At 39.4% G+C, this 22,766-nt stretch overlaps 1 protein-coding gene across 1 annotated transcript in view; it reads left to right on the top strand.

Moving 5' to 3' along the window:
• The window catches only part of PGM5 (phosphoglucomutase 5), a 74,854-nt gene that overhangs the window by 5,992 nt on the left and 46,096 nt on the right, over nucleotides 1–22,766 (top strand). Inside the window, exons 2-6 of the mRNA XM_075411359.1 lie at nucleotides 2,299–2,461; nucleotides 4,919–5,065; nucleotides 7,275–7,400; nucleotides 9,932–10,122; nucleotides 11,019–11,173. Of these exons, the coding sequence (XP_075267474.1) occupies nucleotides 2,299–2,461; nucleotides 4,919–5,065; nucleotides 7,275–7,400; nucleotides 9,932–10,122; nucleotides 11,019–11,173 (782 nt within the window). The remainder of the gene's footprint in view (nucleotides 1–2,298; nucleotides 2,462–4,918; nucleotides 5,066–7,274; nucleotides 7,401–9,931; nucleotides 10,123–11,018; nucleotides 11,174–22,766) is intronic.

Below are 22,766 nucleotides of genomic sequence, written 5' to 3' on the forward strand. Positions count from 1 at the left end.
AAGTGATACAGAGTCTCACAGGTAAATGCTGTCACAGTGCACAAGCAGAACATGTAATCTGTTCTTCAGGAAAAACTGTATTCCCTGGTATGTTTTGTTCCACAAATAATCAAAGATATTTATGTTATAGTTGGCATCAGATTCTTTAATAAGGAGGATGGTATTGCTCTTAATCATTCAGCTGTAGGTTAATGAAACTGTATTGTTAGGCTTAAACAGGAAATTAAACTGTTCAATACCTCTGAAGTGAGCAGAAATTACATTCAACTGTGTGGTATATGTGTTAACTGTGTATACACTCCGCCCTCACCAACTGATCACATGAATGGAAGTGCTGCTTTAAAATAATCCATTGAAATAGAAAATGTGGATTTTACTAATTTGCATTTTCTCTCCTGGAAAGGATACTTTTTTCCCCTGGAAAATATTATCAGTATAGTAGAAAAATGAGAAATCGAAATTTATTGTTTCTTAACTTTTTAAATTTTGTTTGGAATTGTTCCAACCTGGGACCAAAAAAGACAGAGAAACAAAACATTTTCCCAATAGTAGCAAGAGCAAGTCAAATGAACCTTGAAGATTTTCCATGAAGTGTACTTATAATTTTGATAGCTTTCCTGTTTTCTAGCAACAATCCACAGGCTTCAAAATTATCTGCAAAAACTGTGAGAAGAGAAGCAGGTAGACAATCATCCTGCCATCAGATCTTGAGGTAGACATTTCAGTTAATAGAATGCGTTGTTCTGCACATTTTTTTAGATTTGAAAGCAGATCTTGTAATTCTCCGTGAAAGAGAAATGGCTAAGTGTAGTTTGTGCTTTGTGAGGATTAGCATAAAAGTAGCTTGCTCTTACTTTAGAAGTTGATTATTTCAATGTAGAAATCTTTTTTTTTTTTTTTTTTAATTCAAATAGTTTGCAAAAACAGGCTAAATAAATTGTCTATTAATCCATTGCTTTTCTGAAATTATTTGGAACCTTACTTCTGAATAACCGTTAAGGGCCTCGTGGAAGTGCTGGACCCAGAAGAAGGTTGTCTGTATGTGAAGGAACGGCTCTTTATAGAAGAGAGGCAGCTAGTGACAACTCCTGTGCTGTTGCTTCACCACACAGACACTAGAGCAATCAAATCTCCCTCACACTGAGGAAGGAGATCTGAGGGTCAACTCTCAGCCTGCTTTTAGATGGCGACTGGAAAGGATTCAGTAGCCTGCCTCTCCCTCCCTTCCCTCTCTGTCCCCCCCAAACTACGACTCAGTAGTGGTGGTGGGTTTTTTTCGTTGTGGGCTTTTGGGTTGGTTTTTTTTTTTTTGAGTGAGGATATTAAAAATACCCGCAAACTTTGGCAATATACTTTTAAACTCCATATGCACATGCCTCAGTTCTCATCAGTGACACTAACCTCCCCTTCTCCCGTCCTTTTATCATATCTGCCTATTTTCAAGGAACTGGAACTCTTTCATATTTCTTTGTAAATACATTTCTGGTTGGCTCCTAGATTATTTGTGTTGAGCTGGAACTGTAGTATCTATGTAGGGGATGAAGGCAAGGTTTTGAAATTGGAACCTTGCAGTGGAGCTGCACATAATACCAAACACATCGAGTCAGTGCTGAATAATACCACCTGAAAGCTTTTTTCACTTTAAGAATGGTGGGAACTTCCTCTGCTCAGCAGTGCCCAGGGAAACACACCCTCTTCATCTGGAATGGTAAAGGAGTCACTGATGGCTGGAGGAGGAGCAATACTTTCTGCAGAGCAGGGACATCCAAGGGTGTCTTGGTTACAGGGATGTGGCTTGCAGACACTACAGGTCCTAGTATGTGGTGCTATTTGAGATTGCACTGAAAGGCTGCTCCGTGAAAGGCAATTTACTTGCTCTTCTCTTTTACACTAGTTAAAGCCCCAACCCTACGAACTGCATCCACATGGTCAGCCCTAAACTATATTGATATTCGAGGGGATTTGTTGGTTTGTGGGGATACCTGGAAAGGTTTGATAGCAGGATCGTAGCCTGGTGCTATGCTTGGGAGCTTTGCAAATCACTGCCATGGCTGTGCTCTTGCTTTACTGTCCCTACACAGGTGACTGTGGTTAAATGTGCCAGGATACAGTATTTTTTGTCAGCACTGAAGATTAGCATGCAACCAACTCACATACGTATATTTCTCTGCGAAAGATTAGGTTCCATACTAGGACTTCACAATTTCTATCTTACACAGGTATACCTATGTGTGTGTGATTATTAATTTTCAAAAGCTTAGTACCATTCAGAATATTTTGACTGTCTTTTCCACCTAGATCGGCAGATTGGTTATTGGACAGAATGGTATCTTGTCCACACCTGCTGTTTCGTGCATCATCCGAAAGATCAAAGCAGCGGGTGGAATTATTCTAACAGCTAGCCACAGTCCTGGAGGACCTGGAGGGGAGTTTGGAGTCAAATTTGAGGTTGCCAATGGAGGTAGGTTTTTTTTTTGATAATACATTACAACATTGGATATTGGTATGATGAAAATATGCTGACAAGGATAACTAGCTGATTTTAGCTATGTGTTTTTCTTTGTTCTGTTAAAACTATGAAGAACATACGCATCTCTTATTTTTCTGTGACAGGAGTGTATTTGTTTACATGGGTCTGTATAATACCATTAAAATGTTCACTGAAGTCATTGTGGTAGCTGTAAGATTTCTACCAACAAGAGGTTTGCTATCCCATTTTTATAGCATTTTATGTAGTCTGCCAGATCATTGTAACAGTCCTGATCCTTTTACAAAGATACCTGTGAGGGAGCTCTGTTTTGCTCATATTTCTGTGTTGCTTGTCTTGGCATTTACTTTAAAGCGTTTCATTTCAGAAGTGCTGTAAGCAGCATAACTCATTGTCTTGTATGGAAGAAAATAGCTGCTCTTATCCAGGGAGAGGGTTGTACCATTTTAACTGTTGCAATTCCACTGTTACATAGTGGAATCTGTGTATACGGCTAATGTCTTGTTTCCTAAAATCAGCAAGCTAACACGTGTAGGTATATTATACATTATGTATGTTTTATGTTATAGGTCTGTGTACACCCATAAAACATCCTGGTGGCAACTGCTGACACCTTGTATACCTCACGCATGTAGAGTGCTTTCCATCTGAAAAAACCTTTTGAAATAATGTTTTCTTCCCCATTTTGAACGTGGGAGAACTTGAGAAGGGGATGCTTCTCCCTTGTCCCTTGTTTGATTGAAAAACCATGCGTGGTTAAACCAATGTGATTTTGTAAACAGAACAGGCTTGAATCCTAGAGAGATTGAAGGGGCTGTGTCAGGTCAGGCAGTGAGAAGGCCGGGGTCACAGCACAAACACACCAGAGCCAAACCATTAGATACTTTAGCACTCTGTGAACTTTAAAACACCATGTACACCTAAAATGTTTTGAAAAATGGGTAACAGTTGGTGGGGCATTCTTTTTAGTGGACTTTGCTTTCTTAAAGAAAATCCACAAGCTATTAAGCATTAAATGTGAAACACTCCTCAAGCCCAGGTCACAAGGTTCAATTATTTATGATGATCAGGAGGGATATTAACAACAAGTAGTTGGTTTAAGTTGCAGCTGAGAAGATGTGGGTTAAGTCTTAGGCAAGGCTTTTGAAGGAAGAGAACCGTTAGGCACCATGACAAGCTACTTGGAAAAGCTATTGTTGCTCTGTGTTCTTGCTCACTCTATTTTGCAGCTCAAGGTAGGAGAGAACGCAGAGCAGCACTGTGGGATCTGCTTTGCTGGAAAGATCAGTAGACTATACATCCATCTATCAAAGATGATCTGGAGCTAATGAAACCTGTCCACACCCCTTGTATAGGTTTGGATTACATGAGTAAGAAGTCATTTTCTAAGCCAAATGAAGAGTTAAGTGACTGTAACTTATTGTATTGCCCTGGACCATTGGGTACACTGCATCTGAGATGGAACACGCTAATTTACATGGCAAAGCTGCACGAAATATGGCAGTGGGAAGTTAGCACTGAAAAGACAGTGGCTTTGGATTAGGAGAGAGAACATATGAAAGAGAATAAAGGAAGTGATTTTTGAGAGTGGATATGGCTTTAATACAAGCAGTAAAGAGTCAGATAAACCAGGAAGGACTTTTGTTGTAACTCAGACTCAGCTTTTGCTCTACATATGGCATAGCTCATCTGCTAATTTTTGCATGAAGTGTTCAACTTCTATTTGATTGTCAGTAAATCTTAAAAATAGAGCCAATCTTCAGGATTCGGTGATAAAAGTAGTGCACAAGTAAAATGTGATTTCTGTTTCTGAATGAAATAACTGTTCCAGGTCATAATTGCTTGTTAAGCAGTTAAGGTATTTCAAATGCTAACAAAGATACATTTCATTAAGCCATGGAGGAAAACTGCAAGACAACACCACTGTCAAACTGGTAAGGCTTCTAAAAATTATAATAATGTCTAATGAGATAATGTGAAACACAAAGCTATCTCACCTTCACAAGTGTGTGTTTGCAGAAAGCCCTACGAAACACCAGAAACTGCTGCTGAAGGACAGGCTTTCCTTTGATATGTATGTTGAGATTTGGTGTAGAGTGAAAAATGGCAGTCTTTGAGCAATAAACCCAAAGAAAGATGGCTGTGTGGTTTTTGGTTCCCTCGTCCCCCTGCCCTGGATATTGATCGATTTGAATACTCTATGTGAGTCAAAATGTTGCGAGTAATGCACCATATTTCCATGTTACATTTTTTCAAAAACTGTGTAAAACCTATGTTACGCTGAAAGAAAAGACCTTATTTAACTGTAGTTCTTTGTGTTTGTTCCTGAATAACTCATGTATTCAGAAGAATGTTTGCTATAGCACTTAGATTTTATGTAGGGAACCTTTATTTAAAAAAAATGACCCACCACATTCTTTTTTCTTATAGGACCTGCTCCAGATATAGTTTCAGATAAAATCTATCAAATCAGCAAAACCTTGGAGGAATATGCCATTTGTCCTGATCTCAGAGTTGATTTATCACGGCTAGGAAGACAGGAATTTGATCTGGAGAACAAATTCAAACCTTTCCGAGGTATCAGTGGGTGCTTTTGCGCATGCTGTATCCATCACTTCTAAACATTAGAATTGCTGCAGAATGATGATGGGTGATTATGTAAACAGAACTTGAATTCTTCAAAATACCTTAGTACAAGTTCTCAAAATATTAGGCAGTATAGGTAAGTGTCGCACTTGTTTTGCACATAAGGAAGCTGAATTATGGACTTGAAGTGCATCAGACCTCATCATTTAGCCAAATACCTTTACCAAATGTGTGTGCTTAGTCTTGCTATAGTTAAACACCAAACACAAGCATTTTTGGACTAGGAATGGTTTGGTCATGGAAGTCTATTTGACAAAAGAGCTTGTGAGGGTCTCAGTTTAAACTTTCTGAAAAGTTGTGGAATGTGTAAGGCACTATGCAGCCAATGACTCCAAATGTAAAGGGAGTGTTTAAGCACATGCTTAATTTTAAGTGCGTGAATACTTTTATGCCTACACTTGATTTAAAATAAGCTCACACAGCTATTTTGTCCTAAAGAAGTCAAAAGCAAAGAAAGGGGTTCAGACAATGTTTCAAATACTACAAAACTCTGTGCAGTCTCAAGAACTCTTCCTCATTCCTGATATCCTAGAATTAAAACCAGTCTATTTTCCACCAAAACATTATAACCACTGTGGAGTCATATGATTGCGATAGTTTTAATTTTTGCTTTTTTCAACTTTTTGACCTCACCAAATTGTATTTTTCTAAATGAAAATGAGACACTCCTCCTCCCCCCACAGGTAGTATAAAAATAGATTTAAAATATTTGCGATTCAAACAAAGGAAATATAGTTTCCCAATCATCTCTTCCTAGAATACATCATCCTGGGACAGTAGCGCTCCCAGGGATCCCTGCTGAAGCAATGTCATTGGCTTGCAAGTGCATGAATAAGTATCGTTTACACAGCTCTGAATGCAGAATGAAAGTGCAGAAGGAATGAAAGTAGTTTTAAAAGTATTTTAAGATAGTCTCTGATGTATTTTAAACTTCTGCTTTTTCAGTTGTATGAACTAACTCCTGTGAATCAAGGCTACAGAGGTGTTGAAGCAGTTGGGAGTAAACCACTTGAATTTGGCAGGAGCTAAAATAATTTTTAGACTTTAATCCTGCATACATTTTATCTTAATGTGTCTGAGCAGCTCCACTGAAGTTGAAGCATTTGTTCATGTATGTAAGGTTTAGAGCCTGCTTAAACATCTTTAGGAGCAGGGGAGAGAAGATATGCAGTAAAGTAATTTTAGTGAATCCTTGAGACTTTCAACACGTACCATAGAATTAATTCATTTTTGAATAGGTTTTACAGGTTGTTTTTCAGCCTTGAGAACCGTTGGGTTTTTTTTTGTTTCTCCATTCAAGGGTATTGTTGCAATCTATTCTGAGTGTTTTTCTCAGGCTCAAAAAATGTCTTTGTCATTTTCATGTTATCCTAAAGAAGAGCATTAGGGTGAGGTCAGTGTTTCTGAGGAAAACTAGCTGGTATTCTAAGTAATAATTTAACTTGTAGCTAAAATATTTCAGGATACTCATTTAACCACATAAAAAGACATTTGTATAACATATGCTTTTTAATTTAATCAGGAAGAGTAATACCTTCAAAAATGACTGAGAAGCATGGTTTTTGACAGTTGTTTTGTAACTGCTTTCATTATGACAGCCTTACTTTCATTAACTCAGTTTAATGTTTTACATCCAAAAGAACTAGAAAAACTGTAGCTCTGCTTTTACGAATTTAGAATTCAAATTAGCAAGACCTTAGCAAAAAACAGATGTTGTATCTGAGCCTAACTTTCCTAAATCAGTGAGATATAAAACACAAAAGTATAGTGGTAGTTTGGCAGCAAACTGGAGACAGATACTGTAGGTGCCAAAACCAAGAAGAATAAGCTGTCTGTCTCTCCTGATGGAATGATGGAAATTGATACTACTGTCAGATAGAAGAGTAGAATGTGTGGCTTCAACTTGGCATGGGCATCTTCCGTCCTCTGAGAATAAACCTGTTCAGCTTGCAAAATTATTCAGTGATTTAGTGAAAGATAAATAAAGAGTTTACTCTGATGTGAATTTTTTCAGTGAAATAGGAACTGTCAACTTACATTGACTCTGCTGTCCTTTAGCAGGGAAAACTGTTGATCTTTGCAAGGCTGAAGGCTTGATGGTAGCTTGACTGTAGCAATTTTTTTCTACCAATTTTTCTAGTGGAAATTGTGGATTCTGTGGATATCTACCTCAATCTCCTTCGAAGTATCTTTGACTTCAATGCGATCAGAAATTTGCTGACTGGACCTAACCAGATTAAAATAAGGATTGATGCCATGAATGGAGGTATGAAGTTAAGTTGCTATCATGACAAGATTGTAGGTACACTGCAATAGCTTCCCAGTAGAGATGATACACTGCAATAGTTTCCCAAGAAAGGTACAACATATAGAAGTCAGACTTTTTAGTAAGGTTAACGGTAATAAGAAAGGATTTGGACATTATACTAGTAACAAAGGCAATCTTAAGAATGGGTTAGATCCCTTATTAGGCAAAGAGGTTTATCTTTCTTGATAAAGAAGTGGAGACATGTGTGGCCGATAAATGTTCTCTTTCAGCATTTGGAAGCAAGCAGGATGAGGTAATCTTGCCATGAGAGGGTGCTGAAGTATGTTGCAGTGTGCAGTAACCAGGGAGGTTATAAGGCAAGCTCTACTAAGAGTAAATTCTAAATAGGGTAAAATTAGCTAAATCTGAATAAATTGCACCCAAGAGTCCTTAAAGAGTTGGCTGAGACCTCTGTCTCACTGATGTTAACTGTTAAAAAATTTGAGTGTACTGGGGGCAGGATGAAAGAAAATGCTGCAGCAATGGGACCAATTTTGTACCAATATTAAAAAACTATAAGCTGTGTCCCTTGGGGAAACATAGATTGGTATGAGATCTGTCTTAGACCAGGTCATGAAAAAATAAATAAACATCTCTACAATAACGCCTTGAAGGACAGGGACGTAAGTAAAGCAGTTCAACATTATCTTATGGAAAACAAATTCCATCAAACTAACCACGTTTCATTCTTTAGTGGGATTATAAAACCAGACGGATAAAGGGAGCTGGAGAGACTTACAAAGCTTTTGTAAAGCATCTTATCTAGTACCATGTGATAGTCACTGTTCAAAAGATCATAGTGGGCATACAGTCAGCGTGAACGCACAGTTGTGCCAGGCTGTGGCAAAAAGGCAGATGGTGTCCTTGAATAATGCTGAAGGAGCAATGAGGAAGGCACTGCCTCCTGTCACCTGCAGTACTGGAGAAAAGGATACTCAAATAACTTGGAGAGCTCTGGTGTCCAGGTTTATAACTGGGTGTTGGAAAATTTTACACGTGGTCAAAAAGATGCGTAGTCTGGCTGAGAGTTAGAAAAAATGATGTATCACAAAAATTTTAAAGGACTGAGCTTGTCTACTTTATTTACAAGGTGATAGAGAATTGGCTTTATGACTTTGTCTCTTGGTGGAGAAATAGCCGTGCTATAATACATGGCACACATACAGTAAGTCTATAGCAGAATATTTGTTTATACAACAAAGTTGGGGTTTTTTTTTCTGCAGAAAAATTATTTCTCAGTCTCTGTTCCCAAAACTACCAAAGAGAATCAATAGTGAGAAGTTGAGGCCAGATAAATTCAAACTGAAATGTAGCTCACGTGTTTATGGGTAACAGTGAATAACCACTGGAGCAGTCTACCCAAGATAATTGGGGTTTGTCTTTTGCTTGGTGGCATCAGATCAAAAGACTTTCTGGATGAGATGCATTAGTCAAAAGTGAGTGACCAGGCACAGTAAAGTGAACGTTAGAGAGGACCACGTGTGTAAGTGGGCAAACTGTCTTCTGAGGTCTGTTTTAGCTCTGCACCTCTGGAATATGTTTTTATGCCTGTAGACATTGATAGTTTAACATTGGCATAGGAAAGAGTAATTTGTAAGGAGTCTACTCTTGATAAGAACCCGAATCATTGTTTACTGTATATTTTACAGAATTAGCATCTAAATTTTCTTGAACACAAGTTTCTTACATAGTTTTGCCTCAAATTACAGTTGCTCCAGTTAGCAAGATATAGGAGTAAGGTATGAGAGCGTGAGAGAGTAAGCAATCACTGATGAATTTTTTACCTCCGAGTGAGGTGTTCACACCTGCCTCAGGGATGCAAAGAGCTCAGTCAGTTGTTAGTGTCCGTTCAGCCGCTGAATGCACATAATAATTAAGATATATAATAGCATGAGCTGGGGTCTGAATTGGCCATATCTTTAGCAAAATAAAGAAGTTATTTTGGAGTTAGTTTTGAGAAAGTTTTTATTTGTTATCTACATGATAGTAACTAAAATGTGGTAAAATTCTTGGGTGGACAAACCTATTGTAATTATAACATGAACTGGAATGTTGAGGTAAGTTTATTTCCCATTTGTATTCCCCTGTTGTTTACTTTCTTTGCTTTTATGTGTTAAACTGTTGTTAGCATTCCAGGACACTTAGAATGGCATCTTATTTTTATTATAGTGAGAACACCCTCTCTGTGTGTATGATGATTTCTTTACTTAATAATCGGTAAATAAATCTTTTATCTTTCATTGTTCAGTGCTTACTTTTCACTTCCACTAGTGGGGAACTGCATTTTTAATGCTGAGTTGCCAATTGATTGTTTACTGGGGGGACAATCACATATTCCTCTGTGAAATAATAGTTTTGTGTTTTCTTGCTGGAACAGATGTGTAGAATTGCTGAAAGTATGTTTTGTATCAAGTCTCCATGGTGCTGTGAAAAATTAGAATGTCAAGCATATGCGTTTGTGATTGTATGGCAGATTTCTGTTTTTGCAGTTATGGGACCTTATGTGAGAAGAATCCTGTGTGATGAATTGGGAGCTCCTGCAAATTCTGCCATAAACTGTATTCCTCTGGAGGATTTTGGTGGCCAGCCTCCTGATCCTAATTTAACGTATGCAACTGCCTTGCTGGAGGCTATGAGAGGTGGCGAGTATGGATTTGGAGCTGCTTTTGATGCTGACGGAGTAAGTATTTTGATTTGTCTGGAGGTTTCACCGTAGTTGTTGTTTTGTCTGGGGTCAGATACCGGACATGCAACTATAATTTATTTGCTCTTCAGTAAGCCCTCAAAGCTGAAAGGGTTATTACTTTCAGGTACAGATGATAGCATTTGCAACACGTAAATCAGACACATATGTTGTAATTTAGCTCTGCAGATGACTGCAAATCAAGCAGGATTTGAAAGCAGAATGAGAATTCTTTAAATATTAGGCTGGTTTTGTCTTTCACTGGTGTAGCACTTCTGTCGCTCGTTAGGAAGAGACAGCATATACAGATAATACGGACTTGTCACAGTAGGTAGTAACAAAGTCCTTTTTGGTTAACATTGTAAATTGAGGGATTTTTAGCTAAATAAAGCACTGAATCATAATCTCTCTTTGTTTTAATTTTTTTATGTCATATTGTCAGCATAGTAAATAGTGAAGTATTACAGAAACAACCTTCTGTCCTGACGGGGTGGGAGGAAGATGAAAAGGTTCTGAAGAACAGAAGCTGTTTTCTGTTGCCAGTAAACACAAACCACACTCCTACTCCTCCTATAGTGTGTGCCGTTGGCAGAAAGATTCTCCTACACAAGCATTCCCTGGCAGGAACAGACCTACTGAAGTGTCATGTAGGAGGCTGAAGCTAGGGACTGATCTGGAGCTTTGACTTGCAAGGCTGGAGGGAGTGATGGTGTGATATCGAGATTATAAACCTGGCAGGATGATGCCAATAAATTATTCTGCCCGAAGAGGGATGCGAGTAACCCAAAGCCTGTTCTTTTTTTTCCCTGCGTACAGTGGATCTAGTGAAGGAAATTAGGACTTCCCCAAACATGGAATTTAAGGTGCTTTTTTGAATTTGTTTTCTTCTCCAGGACCGCTACATGATCCTTGGACAAAATGGTTTCTTTGTTAACGCGTCAGATTCGTTGGCTATAATTGCTGCCAATCTGTCTTGCATTCCATACTTTTGTCAGATGGGTGTCCGAGGATTTGGCAGGAGCATGCCTACCAGCACAGCCCTGGACAAGTAAGATGAAATATTTATTTGTACCACCTTGGTCATTACATTAGTTATCTCTCTTGTTTTGTACTACACAGCAATTCCAAAAGTGTGACGTCTTTTGATAAAAGCTTCTAATTTTCATAATTTTTATGTGCTTTATTGTTTTGACAATATTTTTATCTTACCTAGACTATTTTTACCAGTCTTTACTTGAAAGAAAATTGTTTAATTCAGCCTGGATAAGAAATAAATAGATTAAAACTTTTTGAGAGTACAAACGCTTGACTGGTAATTCCTTTTTCACATAACTTTACTCTTTTTCTTAGTAAATAATGGTTTATAGCCTAATCTAGCAGCCCTTCTTATGAATATCATGGAATTTGAAAACAGAGAAAGTACTAATTCGATAGTAAGAAAGCATTAAGAAAACCCCAAACAAAAACCCCTTCTTATTTTAAGCCATTGAAATATCATCCATTACGATACAAAATGTCCCAGAGGGGACTGCCAGCAGTCATGAAATCCATTCCCAGTTTCCAGGCAGGTTAAAAGTATACCTAAAGGTGTTTCTGACAAGGCCAATCTTCTCTTAAAAGATTTTCTGGATATGCATCCTGTGTTAGCAGCTGAATTTTGAACATGTCTCATCCAGGCCTAAATTTTCTGTAGAAGTCAGCATAAGAGGATTAAGCTAAATGTTATCGCCTTATATATCATGTGTGAAAAGAGCATTCATTGAGTTAACTGTGTGTTGATCTGGTTACATAGCTTTACTAACACAGGAATGATCTGCTGCCCCCATTAGATGTGTCTAATCGGGAAACAGTAATTGTAGAGTGCAATTTAGCTTGTATGAAAAGGTTGATTGCTCCTTGAAAAGCAAAGACATTAGGCTAATTCCCTGTTCAGGAAATTTCTCGAAGTTACTAAATTCAGAGGTAGCAGCTTCCTCTAATGCTTGACAGAGCCTTCAGGAAAAATGTTCCTGACTTGCAGATAGATGGTCTAGTTTAAGGAAATACAGCAAACTCTGACCTAGCAGTATTTTGTTTATTCTGTTTAGAGATCCAAAAATCTCATTGTTTAAGTGAAGGCTGCCATTATATTGAAATACTGTATGAAATAAATAGAGGTTCCTTTTAGATAACCCCATCATATCTGCATTCCTGTAAGACGTGAAGAGGCAGTGACATTTAAACTTGTTTGTTTGTCTTCCTTTCTTAAATGTTGGTAAATGTGTCAGAAAGTATGAATGTACTGGAGTCCACTTCAGTAAGACTGGGACTATTTGAATTATGTTCTTGACAATGTTTACTTGACCTTCTGGAACACAGATCGTCTCATGGTGATTACTGCCTTATTTAGTTGTGTGGAGCTAAGTCTGATTATTAAATAAAACTGAGCAATCGATAATGATGGAAAGATGTAAGTATTTTCCCAGCCATTCTTAAAAATATTTGTCTTTATGAAGTTTGCAGTCTATATCCAGGACCTTTGATCTTTTATTTCATTTGGTGATTGTCTTTGTTTTCCTGAATATTTAAGTTACATGTTTTCAAAGCTGGTCATTTTTGTTTTGTGACTCATTTGCACATGTGACAATCCAAAATACCTGAACTCTAATTTTCTGTAAAAAATGCCATAATGTTGTCCAGAGATTCTCATGCTTTTGTGGCCAAAATTGTATAACCTGCTTAATGTATGAGTGCCAGTGCTGAACTCACTCATTGAAGAGCCCACCTTAGACCTGAAATCACAGTCAGTAGTTCATCTTAAGCAAATCACTTTTGCTGTATGTTGGCTGGCTGCATGGGCTGGAACACAGTAAGGAGTATCATAAACACCTTCCTTAAAGGTTCACTGCATGAATTATTGAGCCGTTGTGTCTTCCAGAATTCCCAGTGAAGCCCGCCGTAAGGAACTTCTGAATTTCCAGGAAAGATGGTTGTCTGTAAGAGGTATTTTTCAGTAAAATTGTAGAATGTCATTGTCTGAAATCCAATATATTGCTTGAAGGAGTGGCTAAGAGATAGGTTGATTTGCAGTATAGGTTTCATGTTGAACTGAATTCCAGTTTCCTGTATGTATAAACATAAGGGGCAGTTCCATTAGTGTCAGTGAAATCTTACAGTGGGACAGTGGGTGTAAAAGAACATGCGTAAGGCATGCATGGTTCCATTCCCATGGACTAACTATCCAACTTGCAAGGAAAAAAAAGGCCTTTTGGAAGGACAAGACTGTTCCCTCTACAATGAGGCAAAAAGAAAGATTGCGCAATTCTATGTAGAATTAGCACACCAGTATAATACTTAGTGTTAAAATTGTAAAACGTCAATCTGTACTCCTGCAATAAGAAGGGTAATCTTTTCTGTTCCAGAATGTGGTGTCTGATACCAGGCAGCATGTTGTTCAGTGCGAGGAAGAGCATCCTCTTTGTGTTTGCTGCTGCATGTCTTTCCTCCAATATAATAAAATCAGTAAGGAAAATATTTTGTGCTCAGAGTAGAACGTTTAGAAAAGAATGGATAACACTGCTTGCTTAAGTCCTGCGGTAGGTTTCAGGTTCCTGCTTACTCCTATACACTTTAAATCTGTTGCCAGCCACTCTCTTACTCCCCCTCCTCAGCAGGACAGGGGGAGGAAATAAGATGAAAGATCTCGTGGATTGAGATAAAGACAGGGAGATCACTTGCTAATTACTGTCACAGGGAAAAGACTCGAGAAAAATTAATTTATTGACAATTAAAATAGATTTGGACAGTGAGAAACAGAAAACACAGGAATTAAACCAACACCTTCCTCCCATCCTTTTTCCCAAGGTTGAACTTCATCATTCTTCTACCTCCTCCACCCTAAGCAGTGCGAGGGGATGGGGAATGGGGTTGGGATCAGTCCATAACAGCTCCCCTCTGCTGCTCTGCCTTGCTTACGCTGTTCCTCTGCTCCAGCATGGGTTCTCCTGCAGTCCTTCAAGGAAAAATTTGGTCCAGTATGGGCTCTCCACCAGCTGCGTTTCCTGTCAGGAAATGTCCATCTGCTCCACCGTGGTTCTCTCCATGGGATGCAGGGTGATCTCTTCTCCAGCACCCAGAGCAACTCTTCCTCCCTCTCCTTCTTCTCTGACCTTGGTGTTCAGAGGCTGTTTCTTCCTCAGTCCTCACTGCTGGGCAGCTTTTTGCCCTTTTTAAAGTATGTTTTTCCAGAGGGGCCACCAGCTTGGCTGCTGGGCTCAGCTGTGCCCTGTGGTGGGTCTGTTGGAGCAGTCTTGAAGTGGCTGTGTGCAACATGGGGCAGCCCCGGATTCTTCTCACAGAGGGCCCTGCAGGCCCCCACTGGCGAACCCTGCCACATACACCCAGGGCAACTTCTAAAACAATTTCATTAAATACTTAAATATTCCTCTCATATCTAGACTGTCATTCATTCAAATTAGTATTTATACCATTTTAGGTAGTAAATACGTAGCAGACTTTCTTATATACAAATATTAAGTGGTAAGTTTTGTTCTTATTTGTACCGGTCTGCATCCATGGATTTCTTAGACATGTCCCACGTACCTTGCTAGATTAAATCTTGAAGTATGACAGCTGGGGTTAGTCATAATTTGGCCTTTAATGCATGTGCGGTACCATTCAATTCTGTGGGAATGGTTGTTTGAAAATACTTTGAAAAGTCTTTTTTGTTAGTGAATTAGAAGAAATAAATAAAGGAAAAGGACTTTCAGGCCAAATGTTATCTACATCGTGTAGGAGTATGGACAAGAATAAGAATGACACTTGATTAACAAGGGAGGGAAAGCACACTTAATAAACAGATTACTTAAAAAAAGATTTTTACTTTACTGTTGAGTGCTGATATTCATTATTTTCTGTATTTTGTTATTCTAACTCTAGAAATAGACAAAGTATGTTAAAATAAAGATCACTGCAAAGAGCACTGCAACATTTAAAATAGTAGGTGCAGTAAGATAGCAGAAATAGTGCCTAGGAAAATAAACTTATATTCTACTAGTTAGTCTTCCTGAAGAAGTTAGGAAATGCCAATTTCAAACACATTGACTAGGATTAAGTAATACAGTCACTGCTCCATGAAAAATTGAAACACTTGGAGATCTTTTCTTAACAAATGTTACCAGAGTAGGGAAAAAGAGATAACGATAGTCAAAAGGATCTTGTATGTGAACATCCCTTAGATTTTTCATGAGAGAAAGATGAATTCTGCTGGAAATACCTCATTGTGTTTCATGGTGTCATGGTAATATCTCTGAGATAACACTTCTTCAGTCATCAGAGCCCTGCTGTTGTCTGAAAGGTCTAATGGGATTTGTGTTTACAAAATGAATCTTCTTATTGTAGTGTACCCAACTGTCTCTTCTGGCCCGCTGCTGGACCTTGGTAATAAGAGTAGCTCTTGTGAGGGAATTGGATCAATTCCTGTCCACTTGGCTGCTGTCTCCTGAGGTCATGGGCCTCTCACCTGAAGTCTATGCTAGAGAGCAAATGAAAACCACCACTTCTTGTGGTGCATCCATACTGTGTGGCCAAAGTTTAGCTGAAATCATTGTACTAGAGCTTTTCCTTAGCTATAAAAAAAAATACTTGAAAGAAAGGATGTAGAAAATCTGATGCTTTTTCACTTGTGTGCATCATGATGTCTTTTTAATAGTTTTTCACCATGCATTAGTAAACTTAAACAGAAGGAAGCAATAATCCAGAGGACTCTAAATGTTGCTTAGGAACACAGCATTAACGAATGGAGCAGTGGATTACAAGAGAATTCCCTCAAGATATTTAACATTTACAAGTGTTTGCTTGAAGTGACTGCTGAAATATACTAATATGTACTGTGGGGAGAGTGTAACACTTGACAGGAAACATCTGCTTTAATATGCTCCAACATCAACAGGATTGTGGCAGTACGTCTGCAGATTTAAATTCCCTGGCGATATGTACCCTGAGGTTGGTGTTCTTTTGCTTGTGGGGAAGGCAAAGCAGTGTACCCTATTCAACAAACTATTATTTTTTCATATCCTTGTATTCTGATTTATCTGGTATCTGCATAACAGGAAAGGAAATTGAATACTGAGATGTTAACTAATGGTCTACAAAATGAGAATCACAAGGGTGAGGAAAAATTGTTTCTGTAGGAATTACAAAACTAGGTGGGTGTGGAAAATAGCAGTCGAGTTGGTATGGGAAAAGAGGGTTGCTGAGAGAATACTGCTCTGGCTAGCATTGTCTGATACCTGGTTTCTACAGCCAGGTCACTTCAACAGGGTGCACGTGCTCTGATTATATTTACCCTGAGCAAAGGTAAGCACCTTACCATGCAGCACCCTGCTGCTTTACATCCAGTAGCCCATCTTTTAATGCAACTTTGACACATCAGTGTTCTGTCTGCTGCTTGTCCTTTTACTATCTGGTCAGCTAGAGGCAGGTTTTAAGGGGGCCTGCAGTGACAATGACAGTTCTGACTTGATTAAAGAAATGTCTTTGTGTGGTGAAGGCAGAGATGTGACAAGGTCTGAACAGGCTGTCTTGGGTGCACGAAGGAGGCTGACCCTGGCAGCAAGAAACTGTTCAGTTCAGTGTGCTGGTTTAGAGTGGGGTCCATTTTGTCTGAAGCACAGCAGGAAGCTTTGCTTCAATGGCTCTGTGTGCTCGTTTCTTTAGGACGGGAGCCCCAAACATTATAAGCAGCAATGAATGACACAAAGACAGGATGAAAAATATTTATTCAGCTACCCGTCATCTTACAATTATTTTGTCCATCTATCTGGCAAAGTCTGCCCAGTTGCAGCAAAGCCTGGATTTCTTCTTACTTGTTATTATCATGTGGATTACTCTTTCTTACTGCTGTGAGAGGAGCAACACTGCTCCAGGAGTTTTTACCTCATTGTGAGAATTAGGAAACAAAGAAATAGTTGACTGTTTGGTAGGAACTGCCCAAGAAGAGGTCCTCTCTTTATTCTCTGCTTAGGCGAGTTTGCTTTTGTCTCTTCTACCTGGAAGCCCTAGAGAAGCAAATTATCTCTACTAACAAATAGTGAACATTCCTCTTTGCCATTCAAAACACAATTAAAATAGAAAGAAACCAGAAGGGCATAATGAAGCTTGAAGAGTGGGCTAGTGGGTACTATGCTATGTCAAAATCAAGCTGTGCACGAAATTTGGTATAGGTTGATGGAAGGGGTGAAGAAAGAAGGACTGACTCTTCCTCTGCAGGTAGTTCCCAGGGCCTGATACCAGCAATGACAGTGCTGTTGGGAGTCAATGGTCTAAACCCAGGTCTCAGCCAGGGAATGCAGACCCAAGGAGACCTTCTTTCCTCTTGAAGCCCTGGACCCTTCCTGTATGTTTTTGTTGAGAAGTGCTTTGTCCAGTGTAAGTGCTTCTCCTGCTTCTTCCTGTAAAGCTTAGTCTTTCCTCTGTAAACACTGAAGAAAGTTCGTGGATTAATTAATAGATGGGACCTTTTATCGCTGTTTAACAAATAGTAGCAGTTAAAGAAACATACACCTCTGGCATGGAGAACAGCACACCACATTCCACTTGTGCATTTGTGATTATTTCCTTGAATTCTTGATTTGCAAATCCTGCATGGATTTTTTTTTTGTCGGTCTTTTCTTGTGAATCTATAACTTACTGTTTCTTTGCAACCATCTGCTTTTCTTTATTGCTGATCACCTGTTTTAATGAAGAAGGTTGTGCCAGCAACAGGATAGGAACCATGCATTGCCTTCTCTGCATGGACATCCCTTACTGTTGAGTTGTAAGGGATTCTTCCAACATAAAGACTTCTCAAAGTTATAAATACCTCTTTCTACATGCTTGATACTGCATTCACTCTGTGACTGTGATTTGTTCAAGTTATGCCAGTTGTGACCTCACTCTTTTTATCTTCCTTCAGTAGGATAAGTCAGTCTCTCTCTTATCTGGAATAGGCTTGCTGTGAATTTTTTAAGACAGCTCTGTCAGACTGAGTCCGTGTCACATACAAGCAGTTTTTAAATTAGGTGGAGCAGAAGGACAAGTTTTGTTCTGGAATGCTGCAGAAGGACAACTGCTTAAAACCTGCATGAATATAATTTAACATGTTTGAAGCATAATATAAAGTTGTTGAGCACTGTGATGGGAGATTTGTTCAGGATTTGTAACTTCTTAAATAATGTTGCAATATTAAAAATAACCATGTATGCCCTCTGTATACTTGTATATCTAGTAAAGAGTAGTAGTTTTTCTGTATCTGCTTTCAAATATGTTATGCAGCTATATCTTTTATTTACACAGACAAGACATGTTGGAAAAGATTTGTGGAGAAAAAACAAGGCATTGATGTCCTTTCATTAGCTGTGCCTATGAGTTTTATTTTTGCATTGTGCTTGTAATCTAGCTGTTATCCTTTCATCCCTGAATGTTTTTTAAGTAGTGGAGGTGATTTATCATTGTAAATATTTTCAAGGATATCTTTAAGGAGCTGACTTTGTCTTCTTTGTATTTTCTTTGATGCCGGATTTGGTATGCTTTAGTACAGTATGGTATATTTGGCTGTTGCGAGCCCACTGTATTCTTGGCTATGCAGTGTTTCGTTATCCTAGCCAGCACTGATCAAAACATGCCGCCCACTGTGGTCACAGCAGGCCACATTTTGGATGTATGTGGGGTAAGTGTTTATTTTTAACACACTTCAGGACAGCAGCAGAGTCTCAGATGCTTTCTCTGACAATGAGAATGAACCTGTCTCAATGTGTTACACACTTTTGAACTTTCCATAAGAGAATTAATTGATGCAGTATCTTGTGTTCTTCAGCGGCTGCACTTCATTGCTTGTGAACAGAAGGACGGGAACATGTCAGTGCCCTGTGAAATATCAGTAGATAGCTTTGTGTTGTCCTTTATGGATGACTAGGCAGTCCTGTGGCTTACCTCCTTTTACTTGGCACACACCTTGGTTTTTGGGTCTGAGAGGGATCCGCTGGCCAGTTCTGAGCCTGAAGGCAGCTGGTCCCTATTCAGAATGTCAGGCTGCAGAGCAGCCTTACACAACATACAACTCTTACTCTCATTCATAGTTTGCTGCATTCTGGCCTGTGCCTGGAGCAGACAGCAGTAGATGGTTTATTGGTTGTGCGTGTGGCCGTCAGGACTGAGTACAGAAATGTGATCGAAAGCTCTCTTCATGTAAAGGAAAAAATGAGTTGAAGACTATGCAGTGCTTCTTCCAGCTTAAGCTTTGGCTATAAATGAGGTCAGTTTGTCCACCAAAGTTGGAGAGAGCAAGATCTGGGGCTTCGTGGGACATAAATATATTCTGTAAACTTGATTGACTGTTGTTAAGAAATAGGTTTATTTGCAGTTCTCACAAACACACAGACTTTTGTCTGGGCTTAATGTGCCCCATGTGAAAAACTACCTGAGAAAAATAAACTTTTTGCAAAACATCCTGAGCAGGCCTTGGCGCTGTGCAATAGAGAGTTGTTGGGTAACAGGAATTCCACAGTTTTCTTAGTGCTGCATCTGTCTTATATCTCAAAAAGCATACAGCTCTGAATAAACAACAGGAATTCCTATGAATTTCCTGATAAAAAAAGGCAAAAAGCATTTTAATTAAAACAGTCTGAGGAATTTTACAGCAAGTCAGTTACAGAAGACTTTGTGACTACTAAAAGAAAGTTTAAAGTAAAGGCCCATTTTCTTTCAAGAACTTACAGAGTCTTATTTTGTGCTTCGACCTAGAAAGGCTCCTGCGTGGATTAGCGTGTCTGAACATGTTTTGCCTTTGCTGGACAGCACAGCTGGTATAAGCCCAAGAGCAACCTCTCCCATCAAAGGATTTTTTGTAAATGGGTGACCCTCATGGAGAAGGCTTCCTGCTGATTTCAAAGAAAACTTTTCTGGCACAGAATTTCAAAACAGAGTGTTTAAAATTGTACTTCTTGTGTGTATTGAAGTATAAGCTTCTGCTAAGTTACTTAGATTGTTTACAAATTAAGAAGACAGGAAATTGTTCTTTACATTCTGGGTGTTTTGAAGGAGATCTCTGTAAGACTGTGACAGAGCCAGGATACTTAACATTATTTGAAGAAGTTTGAAAGTCCTGTTAGAATTTACTTTAAGTCATAACCACTTGAATTGTAATTTGATTTATTTTGGAGGCGAAGAAACATTGTCTACTGTTTTCTTTTGTGGGGGAATGAAAGAGGCCTAAGATCTTTCCAACCTCAACCATTCTGTGATTCTGTAGTAACAGTTTATTTCTATGGCATATTATAGTTTCTTCTTCCTTTCTAATTTTCTCTATGAACACTAGCATAAAGTTGTGAAACTGCTTTCTTCCTTTCCCATCACAGCCACACAGAGCACTTACTAATTCTCACTGTAAAATCCACAGAATAGTTGGTAAGAGAGGAAAAACAGAACTAGTGTAAGGAAGGAAATCTGAATCTAAATGGCATCGTTAGGGAGCTACTAGAATAAATCATGTCTAATCACCCTGATTGCCTGGGTGATAAAATGACTGAATCTGTTGATGAGGTTAGGGCAGCAGATGTCACGTACTTCCATTTTAGCAAGGCTTTTGATGCTGTGTCCCACATTATTCTTGTATCCAATTCAGGACTTTAGGATTTGGATGGGTGGAAAACTTGACAGGTAGAAATCTTGTTTGGTGGTCAGGCTCAAAGGCCATTGGTTAATGAGCTGGTAAAAAGTGGGGTACTGCAAGGGTCCATTCTGTGACCTGTCCTGTTTAGCATTTTTATCAGTGGTCTGGAGGAGAGGATGGAGGACACTTTAACCAAGTTTGCAGATGACACCAAACTGGGGGGGTACCTGTTGGTGTGGAGTAGAGCAGAGCTGCCAGTCAGGGGAACCTGGACAGCTGGGAGGAATGGATGGACAAGAACCTGATGAAATTCAGCAGTGACAAACTGTGAATTCTGCTGCTAAAAAGGCAGAGCCCTACAGTGATGCATGCTGGGGACAAATGGGCTGAGGAGCATCTCTGGAGAGACAGCCCGGGGCCCTGGTGGGCAGTGAGCTGGGCAAGGGCCAGTTATGTGCCCTAGAATTGGAGAAGGCCAGCAGCACCCTGGGCTGTGTGAATAAAAGCATGGCCCAGAGGGTGAGGGAGGTGATTATTCTCTGCTCAGCGCTTGTGAAACCACTTCCAGATACTGTGTCTGGTTTGGCGAACCCCACTGCAGGAAAGACATCAGTAAACTGGAGCAAGTTCAGCACAGGATCACCAAAACAGATGAGGGCTAGAGCACAGGCTCTGTGTGGAGAGGCTGGGCAACTGGGTTTGTTCAACCTGGAGAAGGATGGTGTTGGTGGGACCTAACAGCAGCCGCCTGTACCTTCAGAGGTGCTGTCGAGAAGGTGGAACCAGGCACTTCACAGCTGTGCATGGTGGGAGAACAAGAGGCAATGACAGTAATTTGAAATAAGGAAGTTGTTCAGTCTCCAACTGGATAAAGCCATGAGCAACCTAATCCTGTCTCCTAGCTGATCCTGCTTTGGTCAGGGGGCTGAACTAGAGACCTCCCATGGTCACTTCCAATGCGAATTATTTTATAACACTGTGGCCCTATGAAGAGACCTTTGCTGGAAAGTCCTCACGCTGCCAAGACTGTTGAGCCAGCCTGCACTCTTGCAGTCTTGTAGTTAACCATGATTAACAGCAAGGTGATGTAAAGAAAACCTTGATGTTGCCTCAAATTATTTACTTTTTTTTTTAAATTTTCTTCTAAATCAAGGAATTACCTAACTGGAGAAATTGCACTGTTTTTTTCCCGATCATTTTCTGAGCTATCATGCTGACGCTGCATGAGAGGATGGATGTAGTATTACAGTACTTGGGAGGTGAAGAAGAGGCTGTGGAAGCAACAAATAACTTCTGATATGTACTTGAAGTTATTGTTTCTCTGTTATTCAGACTATTCACAATACTGAAACCCCAATTTGAATTGCTGTCAATACAGAGTTTTGTACCACATATTGTGGTTATATTCACATCTGTCCTGCATCTTTGTCAATGAGTGTAGGCACAGTGCCTTTTAAACCAGCTGACCTCATTGTAATAAGCCTAAAAATGCTAATGATTATGACCCACATGTACTCCTGAGTTAGTGGAGGGTCTTTTACCCGTGCTTACTTCGTAGCATTACTGCATTTCCTGTGAAAGACCACAGGTCTTGCCAGTCATTAGTGGTGACATTACATAGGCTCACCTCAGTAAGTGTCTACAGGAGCATGTAAGGAGAATACCTCTCCCTTTTCAACGTCTATTACATCTCTTCTCTTTTCTGGTGTAATAAAATCTCCCTGACAGTTTCTATAGAGTAAGAGAACTTACAAAACATTTCTGCCTTACCTTCACAGGCTATTTTTATTGCTGGAAAACTGGTGGGTTTTGTATGCTGCAGTGAATGTGCAGGACTCGAGGCTAGGACAGAAAATGTCCCTGTTTGAGGGTGGGGAGGTGTGGAAGCTTAGAGTGTTGGTTGTTCCTAGTTCAAGCTTTGGTTTTTTCCCCCATAGCATGCATGTGTTACAGACCCTTCTGATATTTCATTGTTGCACTAAGTATGAAGTTTTTGTCAAATCCTTGATGGGAC

Source organism: Opisthocomus hoazin, chromosome Z (assembly GCF_030867145.1).
Source record: "Opisthocomus hoazin isolate bOpiHoa1 chromosome Z, bOpiHoa1.hap1, whole genome shotgun sequence".
NCBI classification, from domain to species: domain Eukaryota; kingdom Metazoa; phylum Chordata; class Aves; order Opisthocomiformes; family Opisthocomidae; genus Opisthocomus; species Opisthocomus hoazin.